This window comes from Rattus norvegicus, chromosome 12 (assembly GCF_021556685.1).
Source record: "Rattus norvegicus strain SHRSP/BbbUtx chromosome 12, alternate assembly SHRSP_T2T, whole genome shotgun sequence".
Classification (NCBI taxonomy): domain Eukaryota; kingdom Metazoa; phylum Chordata; class Mammalia; order Rodentia; family Muridae; genus Rattus; species Rattus norvegicus.
The window spans coordinates 39169635-39181124 of NC_141545.1; the positions used below are offsets into that span (position 1 = coordinate 39169635).

Here is an 11490-nt window from a genome sequence, read left to right on the forward strand (position 1 = left end):
GCGGACTACCAGGCCTTGGGTGCTCCTCGGTGCCCCTTCCTCTCTGCTTTGCTTCCCACAGTCCCCTGTGCGTGTCCCTCACTTTTGGCGCACGGCTGTGTAGCTGCGCGCGGCTTTCCATGGTTCGGTGGTACCCGCTACTCAGCGCCACCCCCCAAGGGCCACACAGACTGCTCACGGCGTGGACTCGGCCCAGAGAAAAGTTTCCCTGACCCAGAGCCCGTGGACGCGTAGGTGACAGCAGCCCTGAAGGTCGCAGAAGTCCGGGGTACCATGGAGGAGCCCCCAGTACGGGAAGAGGAAGACGGCGAGGAAGACGAGGGCGCCCTGGCCAAGAGCCCCCTGCAGCTGACCACCGAAGACGTGTACGACATCTCCTATGTGGTGGGCCGCGAGCTGATGGCCCTGGGCAGCGACCCCCGCGTCACCCGGCTGCAGTTCAAGATCGTACGTGTGATGGAGATGCTGGAGGCGCTGGTGAATGAGGGCAGCCTGGCGGTCGAGGAGCTGAGGATGGAGAGGGACAACCTCAAGCAGGAGGTGGAGGGGCTGCGGAGAGCCGGTGTGTCCGGATCCGAGGTGAGGAGAACCAAGCCTCAGACTGGAAGTTTCTCCACAGTTATTTATTGAGTTTACCTACTAAGTGTCTGACCCTGCAGTATTCCGTGTCAGTAGCCTACTGCTTCGTTTCTAATTTACTTAATTTCTTTAAAAAACGCTTTTTAACCTTTATTTTTATGTGTGTATGGGTGTATTGCCTTCATATGTCTGTGCACCATATGCGTGCAGTGTCCGGGGAGGGCAGAAGAGGGCGTTGAATTCCCCCACTTCACATGGATTTATGGCTTGTTGTCTTTTGGGTGCTGGGAATGGAACCAAAGTCTTCTGCAGGAGCAGCCAGTGCTCTCAAGCCCTGAGCCTTCTCTCCAGCCCCTATTTTAGTTTCTTCTCTCTTTTTTTTTCTTCTCTTTTGATTATTTTCGTTTTGTTTTTCGAGGCCGGTGTAGCCTTGGCGGTCCTGGAATTCGGTCTGTAGACCAGACTAGTCTCAAACTCAGATCTACCTGCCTCTGCCTGCTGGGTGCTGGGATTAAAAGCATGCACCACCAGTTCCTGATTACTTTCTTTTTAATTTTTTATTTATTAATAATTATTCATGTGCACACGTGTGTCTGCGTACGTGTGTGTGTGTGTGGTGTGTGTGTGTGTGTGTGTGTGAGAGAGAGAGAGAGAGAGAGAGAGAGAGAGAGAGAGAGCGCCTGAGAGAGCTCGTGCATGTTCCCCAGAGAACTAGTTTATAAGGTGATTTTCACCTTCCTCCATGCCAGCTCTTCTCAAGATCAAACTCATTGCCTTAAGCCCTCTGTTGAGAACCTTTAACCCTTGGGCAGCCTCTCTAGTCCTGTCCACTGCACCTATGACTTTCACCTCCAAGGATGGCTTCATTAACACATTTCAGAATCACATCCTAAGAGTGGTGTTCGAAAGGTACTGCAGCAAAGCCCAACATTGCTAGACTCAGTGGGTCTGAAGAGGGATCTAAGAAGCTGGGGTGGGGGTGGTATTGTTGTTTCTGTGGTTTAGGGTCAAAATGTTGGGCAAGCAGAGGGGCCGGAACATCCCCCACTCTGTGCTTTATTATTTTTTGGTTAGAGGATAAGGTCTTTTTCCTTTCTTTTTCTTCCCTCCTCCTCCTCCTCCTCCTCCTCCTCCTCCTCCTCCTCCTCCTCCTCCTCTTCCTCCTCTTCCTCCTCCTCCTCCTCCTCCTCCTCCTCCTCCTCCTCCTCCTCCTCCTCCTCTTCTTCTTCTTCTTCTTCTTCTTCTTCTTCTTCTTCTTCTTCTTCTTCTTCTTCTCTCTCTCTCCCTCTCTCCCTCTCTCCTTCCCTCTCTCCCTCTCTCTCTCTTTCTTTTTGAAAGCAGGATCTCATAAAGTAGCCCTCGCTGGCCTGGAACTTTCTGTGTAGACCAGACAGGCTTCAAACTCAGATACAGATATCCTACTACCTAAGCATCCCAAGTGCTATTATGTCATTATGCCCAGCTTAAACAATAATTTTAAGGGGGCCCAAGTCCTTCTGATCGAGGCCCCAAAAAAAAAAAACAAAAAAAAAAACAAAAAAAAAACAAAAAAAATTAATTTTAAGAAAGGACTTCCCCTTACTACACACACACACACACACAGAGGCACACACACACTCTCTCTCTCTCTTTTTCTCTCTCTCACACATACCCACATGCACACACGCATGCTCGCACACACACTTGAGAGAGCTCTCGAGATCTGCAGGTGTATATTTCCTGGTGTAATTTTTTGCGTTTTAAATCCGTTTATTTGCAAGGCCAAGGTTGGAGTCCAGGGCCCTGCTCATTCTGAACAGCTGCTCAACTATCCAGCTGTACCTCCACATTTCTACATATTATTATTATTATTATTATTATTATTATTATTATTATTATTATTATTTTGCTGCTTCCTTGTTTTGTATTGTTTAAGGCAGGGTCTTACTCTGCTGCTCAGGCTGGCTTCAAGCTCATGGTAATCCCCTCTGCCTCAGTCTTTGTGAGGGTCAGAATCAAGGACAGGAACCACCCCTGGTGGCATATTTCACCAGCTTCTAAGTCACAGTGACAGTTGTGTCTGCAGAGAGACCCTTCTACCATAGCCTGACCTCGGAGATTCAAGAAAAGTTTAACTGCTTGAGCTGCCTGGGTTACTCAGGCACATCCGTGCCGTTTGGAGTGTTTGGTGGTTAGGCACAGGGAAATGGAAGTTGCATCATGGCCTGGAAAAGGTGGTTTGCATGGGGCCCTGTGATTTCCCCCATGGGGCAGAGGGGACAAGTGTCAGGCGCAAGATGAGGTGGCATTTTTTTCTTCCTTAAATACAATCTTCAGATGGGGTGTGTGAGGAGTGGAGTGGGCAGTCGGATGTGGTGACACATGTCTGTCATACCAGCTTGGGAGGCCAAGGCAAGACTATGTAGGGAGTTTGAGGCCAGCCTGGGCTACATGGCAAGACCATGCCTCCAAAAAGGAAAACAGAAGGAAAAGAAAAAGCATAAAATAAAGAATAGGTTTTTCACTTAATTTATTAAAATATGTTTTTTTAAAAATAAATACTTTTTGGTGATATTAAAATTATCTTCACTTGTAGTCAAATGCATGTAACATGAAATCTGCTTACCATCTTTATTAACTTACTTTTGAGGCAAAATCTAACCATGTTGACCAGGAACTCACAATGTAGACCAGGCTGGCCTCAAACTCAGATCTACCTGCCTCTGCCTCCTGAGTGCTGGCTGGGATTAAAGGTGTGCACTACCACTACCAGACTTTAATCTGTATTTTTTTTAAAGATTTATTGATTGATTGATTGATTGATTGATTATAAGTACACTGTCGCTGTCTTCAGACACTAGAAGAGGGCATCAGATCCCATTACAGATGGTTGTGAGCCACCATGTGGTTGCTGGGAATTGAACTCAGGACCTTGGGAAGAGCAGTCAGTGCTCTTAACCACTGAGCCATCTCTCCAGCCCCTAATTTGTTTTTTTTTTTCTTTTCTATTTTTCGGAGCTGGGGACTGAACCCAGGGCCTTGCGCTTGCTAGGCAAGTGCTCTACCACTGAGCTAAATCCCCAACCCCCTAATTTGTATTTTTTGAAGTTAATTTATCATTATGGATTGTTTTTCCTATAGTGGGGGTAGACCTCAGGACCTGGCTCACACTAGGCGAGCGTTCTACCATTGAGTGGCTTCCCCTGTCCGCCCTTACCATGTTCAGCGGCACCACGTTCATTCACATACAGAAATTAGTTCTTTCTTTCTTTTTTTCGGAGCTGGGGACCGAACCCAGGGCCTTGTGCTTGCTAGGCAAGCGCTCTACCACTGAGCTAAATCCCCAACCCCGAATTAGTTCTTTCTATGTTTTTTTATTTGGTTATGTGTTTGGGGCATGGTGATGTGCATACAGCCCTCTGGAATGGATTCTCTCTTTTCACCTTGTGCAATCTGGGGATCAAAACATGGTTTTTAGGTTTGGGAAATATTGTCTAAACTAGGTTTCCATGGCTGTGAGGAGACACCATGACTAAGGCAACTCTTTTTTTTTGGTTCTTTTTTTCGGAGCTGGGGACCGAACCCAGGGCCTTGCGCTTCCTAGGTAAGCTCTACCACTGAGCTAAATCCCCAGCCCCTAAGGCAACTCTTATAAAGGAAACATTTAATTGGGACTGGCTTAGGGGTTCAGAGGTTCAGTCCATTATTATCAAGGCAGGAGCATGGCAGCATCCAGGCAGGCATGGTGCAGACAGAGCTGAGAGTTCTACATCTTGTTCTGAAGGCAAACAGAAGAGCCGTATTCCAGGCAACTAGGAGAAAGTTCTCAGTGCTAAGCCACAGTGTCACACTTCCTCCAACAAGGCCACACCTCCTAATACTGCCACTCCCTGGGCCAAGCATATTCACACCAACAGCAACTTTTTTACCTGCTGAGCCATCTCTGGCTGTAATTGATTTTTTTGCTTTTTGCTTTTGTTTAGCGCAATTGTGTCCCTGGTTTGCCTAGGCTGGCCTCATGTCATCTCCCTGTCACAGCCTTTGGGTGACTGTCCCAGACAGGTGCTGCTGTGCTCAGCTTGCTTTCTATCTCTGTGCATTGATCTGTGGCAGGCAGTTCGCCTCATCCAATTCTTTCCCTTCTTTGTGACAGAATCTCATGTAGTCTAGGCTGCTCTTGGACCCACCACGTAGCTAAAGCTGGCCTTGAACTCCTGGACCTCCTGCTTCTGCTTCCTAAGTGCTGTCGTGACAGGTCTGAGCCAGCATGGCCAGCCGTATACAATTAGTATCTTAGTATTCCTCCCCCTCCCTCCCCTTCCTCTCCCCTTCCTCTCTTCTTTTTCCATTTTTGAAATCTAATTTCAAAATTCAGACAGTATGGGCTGGAGAGAGGGCTCAGTGGTTAAGAGCACTGATTGCTCTTCCTGAGGTCCTGAGTTCAATTCCCAGCAACCACATGGGGGCTCACAACCATCTGTAATGGGATCCGATGCTGTCTTCTGGTGTGTCTGAAGTCAGCTACTGTGTACTCATAAAATTAAAACAAATTTAAAAAAAAAAATTCAGGTAGTATAAAAATAATTGACTTAAACCCCCACCCTCCACTCCCCAACCCCAGTCTCCCTGCCCTCCCTCCCTAACCCTCTTCCTCGGAAAGATTTTGAGTGATCTTTCCCTTCTGTGAGCGATAGCCCACACAGAGAAGCATGCGGCTGTAATTTTCCCTTGTTTTGCAACTGTGTGATCGCCTCGCTGCCTCTTCGTGACTTTCCTGCAATGTGACTGAAAGTTGAGCATAACCAGAAGGAGAAGAGCTTCTCTGGACGTGGTGCAGCATGTCAGTCAGCCAGGAGGCAGAGGCAGGAGTATTACTAAAGAATGAGATCAGCCAGAGCCACAGTTTGAGATCTGGGCTTAACAGGCCAAAACCAACCAACCAATCAAACAGAAACGAAATGAAAAGTCCTGAAAACTGCCCAGCGGCATGGTGGCTCAGGCCTTTAATCCCAGCACTCGGGAGGTAGAGGCAGGCAGATCTCTGAGTTCAGAGGCCAGCCTGGTCTACAGAGCAAGTTCCAGGCCCTGTCTCAAAAGCAAGCAACCCTTCCCCCAAAAGGAAACCTGGGTTTCTTTGTTTCTTTTTTTATCCTCTAGACAGAGCTAGTGATGAGCCGCTCTCCCAGTGCCAGTGCCCCTCCCACTGCGCTTTTTTTTTTTTTTTTTTTGAGGCAGGGTTTCTTTGTGTACTTTTGGCTGTCCTAGAACTCCCTGTTGTAGACCAGGCTAGCCTTGAACTCACAGAGATCCACCTGCCTTTGCCTCCCAAGCTCTGGGATTAAAGATTTGTACCACTATGCCTGGCCTTATTTTTGTTTTAGTCTCTGCCGTCAGGAGCTGGGAAAACATTTCCCAAGGGGCCTTCAGCTGCCCAGGGAGTGACTTGGGAAGTCCTGAGTCAGCATTCTCTTTTAAAAAATATGAGGAATGTGTTTGTGTTTCTGTGAACTTGGAAAATTCCCACTGTCTTGTTATCAGAGATGAGAGTTCCGAACTGAATGTGGAACTGACGCACCACGAAGGAAGTCTGTGGACTCCCAATTGTTTGTGAGTTGTTTTTTTTTTTTTTTTTTTTTTTTTTTTGGTTCTTTTTTTCCGGAGCTGGGGACCGAACCCAGGGCCTTGAGCTTGCTAGGCAAACATTCTACCACTGAGCTAAATCCCCAACCCCATCACTCTCTTCAGACACACCAGAAGAGGGCATCGGATCCCATCACAGATGGTTGTGAGCCACCAGGTGGTTGCTGGGATTTGAACTCAGGAAGAGCCGTCAGTGCTCTAACCACTGAGCCATCTCCCCATCCCTAATGTATTTATTTTTATTTCCTCCGTATGGGTGTATTGCCTGCATGTATATGTGTGCACCACTCGTGTTTACTTGATGCCTTCAGAGGCCAAAAGAGGGCGTTACAGACTGTGGAACTAGCATTATCAGTGTCTGTGAGCGAGCGGGTGTGTGAGTCCTGAGTACCTAACCTGGGTCCTCTGCAAGAACACTGAGTACTCTTAACTGCAGAGCCATCTTGCCAGCCCTGGACTTCCGGTTTTCTTAGATGAATCCTGTCACATTCCCGTCTGTCATTTTGATATTTGAGTCCTTCTCAGTTGGAGCAGTGGCGGGTCCCTTCGGGGACCAGTGTGGCCCAGGGTAGTGACTGAGCCTGTTGGTATGTTGTCTTTCAGGTGAACTTGGGACCGGACAAGATGGTAGTTGATCTGACAGACCCCAACCGGCCCCGCTTTACCCTGCAAGAGCTGAGGGACGTTCTGCAGGAACGCAACAAGCTCAAGTCGCAGCTGCTGCTGGTGCAGGAGGAACTGCAGTGCTACAGGAGGTGAGCTCCCTGTGGCGGCCTAGGATGCTCACTGAGTTACAGACCGGCTCCTGTGCTAGCTCACTCAATTCACTGAACGCCTACTACGTGCCAGGCACCAAAGGCACAGCCGTGTGGCCCTTAGTAGCCAAGGGCCTTGACAGTCTAGTGGGTAGATCTGTCCAGGCATCTGGGCAGCGTGGGTGCGTGTGTTTAATCCCAGCATGTGGAAGGCGGAGTCAAGTGGGTCTCTGTGAGATTGAGGCCAGACGGTTTACAAAGCGAGCTCCAGGACAGCCAGGGCTACACAGAGAAACCCCGTCTTCTGGGGTAGGGGAGGGAAATCTAGGCTGGGGACGGAGGAGGTAGAAGCAGGAAGGTCATGAACCTCTCTACAGACAAACATAAAAGAGGTCTGTGCCTGTGTGGTCACGCAGACCTGTGATCCTAATGTAAGGTCTGGAGAATCATGAGTTCAAGGTATAATGAGACACTGATTCAAGACAGCAGGGTCAGACTTGATAGAACACCCCTTTAGTACACGCACTCAAGGGGCCGAGGCAGGCAGACCTCTGTAAGTTAGAGGCCAGCCTGGTCTACCTCATGAGACTTTGTCTCAAACCACGACGACCACAAATGCCTTAGTTTACTTATTTTTGGTGTCAAGGGATGGGATCCGAGGCGTGGTGTGTACTAAGCATGTGCTGTACCCCTGAACTAAAACCCTAGAAAAGCAGTAAGGAACACAACTGTTTATTCACTTCCTATTTTCCCAGTGGTCTCCTTCCACCCAGAGAAACTCCAGGAGGAAGAAGAGAGAAAGACGCTATGGTTACCATGGGCAACGGCGAGAAGGAGGAGAGGACCATTATGAAGAAGCTGTGAGTCACCTGGATGCTCCCCTCCCTGCTCTGTCATGAGCGTGAGATGTGGTGGGTTGAGGGGAGGCTTAGGCAGCCTTGGGATGGTAAGTGTCTTCTCTCTCCTGGGATGTGGTTACAGCCAGTAGGAAAGTCTTATGCCCCATTTTATAGCTGTAACCAATACCAGGAGGAAGTCAGGCACTGGATAAATCCCAGCAAGGTGTGGGGCGAGAGTCTGCTCACGGAATGAGAATCTCTCTGACTCAAGTACGTAGAACCATAATGTTATTGATAGTTTCTTATAGAACCCAGAACCTGGGGTTGGCACCAGACACAATGGCTAGATCTTCCCACATCAATCGCAAATTAAGAAAATGCCCTACAGGCTTCTTATAGCACATTTTTGTTTAGTTTTTCTTTTCTTTAAGAATTATTTATTTTATTTATATGAGTACACTGTAGCTGTCACAAACACACCAGAAGAGGGCATCAAATCCCCTTACAGATGTGGTTGCTGGGATTTGAACTCAGGACCTCTGGAAGAGCAGTCAGTGCTCTTAACCGCTGAGCCACCTCTCTCCAGCCTCATTTAGTTTTTCTTTTTTCTTTCTTTCTTTTTTTTTTTTTTTCGGGAGCTGGGGACCGAACCCAGGGCCTTGCGCTTCCTAGGTAAGCGCTCTACCACTGAGCTAAATCCCCAGCCCCCGGTTTAGTTTTTCAAGACAGGGTTTCTTTGTGTAATCCTGGCTGTCCCAGGCTGGCTTCTGCCTGCTGGGTGGCAGCTTAGAAGTATGTGTGTGCCTTACCACCAGGACCCAACTGCCTCCTTTGTTTTTCAAGACAGGGTTTCTCTGTGTAGCTCTGGCTGTCCTGGAACTTGCTCTGTAGACCAGGCTGACCTGGAACTCAGAGATCTGTCTGCTTCTGCCTCCCGACTACTGGGATCAAAGGTGTGCACCACCATGGCCTTTCTTCCTTTCCTTTCCTTCTTTTTTTTTTTTTTTTTTTTTTTTTGGTTCTTTTTTTCGGAGCTGGGGACCGAACCCAGGGCCTTGTGCTTCCTAGGTAAGCGCTCTACCACTGAGCTAAATCCCCAGCCCCTCCTTTCCTTCTTTTGACCCTTCTCATGTGCCCTGTATTTCTCTGAAATTCATGGCTTCTATTTTCTTTAATTATACACACACACACACACACACACACACACACACACACACACACACACACACACACACACACACACACCTAAATACAGAAACACAACCTTCCCGGTCTATCATATGTTACTTATATGTATGATTTCAGGGTTGACCATTGGCACTGGAAAGCCAATTTGGGGGCTCTTCCCTGCCTGGGAAATACTTTTTCCCCTCAGTATTCCTTAGCTGCCGTTTCCTACATTAAAATAAAAATCTTTTTGAAATGGTTTCTGTGCAGCTCTGGCTGTCCTAGAACTCGATATGTAGACCAGGCTGGCCTCAAACTTACAGAGATCCACCTCCTTCTGCCTCGAGTGCTGAGATTGAGATCAAAGGCACCTTTATTCTACATTGTAATGCAGTGCACTGAGCTGTATTCCTGGCCCTCTTCTTATTTTGCATTAAATTTTTTTTTCTGAGACACACTCTTACTAAATGTTGCCCAGACTGGCCTTGAACTCCTGATCCTCCTGCCTCTACCTCCCAAGTGTTACAGATGTGTGTCACTACCACTACACCCAGCTTGGGGTCCCATTCTCCATGAGAGGGGAACACAGTGGGGCTCTCAGCAGTCTAGCAACGTGACCATGGTGCTCTGCTGTCTGTGCCATGGTGCTCTGCTGTCTGTGTTCTGGAGAGGCTGAGGTATTTCTCCCTTTTCTGTATATCTCAGTCTAAAAGAAGCCCCCAGAAGGCAGAAACCATTGGTTTCTCTCAGCCTCCCCTTTGGGACTTCTTTGAGCCAATTCACAGGCGTCTGAGCCAAATATGGCAAAAGTCAAATGTCTGTGGCCAGGATGCTGGAGATTCCCATCATATAAGCTCATTAAACTGGTGGAGAGAAGGAAGGGAGGGACAGGTGACTTTCTGAGTAAATAGGTCAAGCTAAGAAGGATTTTTGTTTGTCTTGAAAACAATGGGACCCAGGGAAGGGCTTTGTGAGTGAGTGGGCCTGGGGTACAGTGGAGGCCAAGTGTACTCACCCCTGTGGTTTGGGTGGTCCCCAGTCTTTTGGTTTTCAAGATAGGTTTTTCCCTGTAGTCCTAGCCGTCCCAGAACTCCAGTCTAGGCTGTCCTTGAAGTCGGAGATCCGCCTACCTGTGGCTGCCTCCTGTGGACTTGGATTAAAGACTGGTGCTTCCACTGCCCTGCTTGGTTATCAGTTCTAACAGCTCTCTAGGGTGTTTCTCATCATAAAGATTTGTCTTCAGATTATAATTTATGTTGAAAAGCCATTGTTATCCCCCTGTATCAGGAAACTCCTACAAACAAAACCCAGAGGCTATCGTCTGACAGGAGTTAGGAAGCCGGTTGCTTTGGCTCATTACCCAGTCTGGCCTGTTCCAAAGGACCTCAGATTGCTCATCTGTAAAATGGGAGTATTAATCATGCCAACTGCAGAATTTCTATGAGTGTGAAATAAGTGAAAGTTGGAAACATCTAGAACAATGCTATCCCATTAGAAGCCCTGAGCAAAATGTTTATTATTTAAAAAGATAACTGCGGTGGCACACGCCTTTAATTCCAGCACTTGGGGGGCAGAGGCAGGCAGATCTCTGAGTTCAAGGCCAGCCTGGTCTACAGAATGAGTTCCAGGATAGCCAGGGTTACACAGAGAAGGCATGTCTCAAACCAAACCAAACCAACCCCAACAACAATAACAAAAGACAGGGTCTCTCTTATGTAGCCCTGGCTGTCCTGGAACTTGCTATGTAGACCAGGCTGGCCTCGAACTCAGAGATCCTGTCTGTGTCTCCCAAGTGCTGGGATCAAAGACTTTAGCTACCACCCCTGGCTCCTGGACAAATTTAGGTTTAATTATATGTACTTATTTGGTTATTTATGGATGCTCATACCACAACAGATGTATGGAGGTCAGATGACAAATTATAGTCTTCCCAGGGATCAAGCTTGGGGCAAATACCCATCTATACCCACTGTAACATCACACAGGCCTCTGAATGGATTCTGAGTCCATAGTCTGCATGGTGTTTGTTTGTTTTGTCTTTTACCATGCTCTCTTCCTTTCCTTTCACACAGGTTCTCTTTCCGGTCAGGGAAGCACACCTAGATTGAAGGCCATTGCCAAGATGGCGACCCTCTCGACTTGAGAAGATAATTGCCAATATGTCTTCTGGAACCATCTTTCTGTGCTTTGGAGCTTTGCCCTCAGAGCAAAGTCAAAGGAAGATGCTCTCATGGCTCACCTGCTCCCCGGGGACAGAACTGGATAGGCAGTAAGCTTTGGCCAGGACAAGTGAGGCATGATCAGGAACTTGAGAAAGCAAAGGAACACTGAGCGTGGCCTCCACTCATGGACAGAGGCCTCTGGCCCGCAGATTGTTCCTGCCTCAGCGGTAATCCGGTCAGAGTAAGATGGAAAAGTAGGAAAGTATGGAATCGCTTTTACTGATATTTGGTGAATACTTGATTTCTCTCACTCAACTTTCTTTATATGACTTTTGTATTAAAATGAAAAGACCTTTAGAGTTTCTATTA

The 11490-nt window shown here is 47.7% G+C and overlaps 1 protein-coding gene across 2 annotated transcripts; it reads left to right on the forward strand.

The window, feature by feature from the left end:
* Positions 1-11490, forward strand: Rilpl2 (Rab interacting lysosomal protein-like 2). Of its 2 annotated transcripts, none has more exons than XR_015633924.1 (4): positions 1-579; positions 6802-6953; positions 7709-8062; positions 11032-11490. XR_015633924.1 is itself a non-coding variant. In NM_001004205.1 (4 exon segments), coding segments are annotated over 4 exon segments (594 nt in total). In that variant the 5' UTR covers positions 2-273; the 3' UTR covers positions 11063-11485.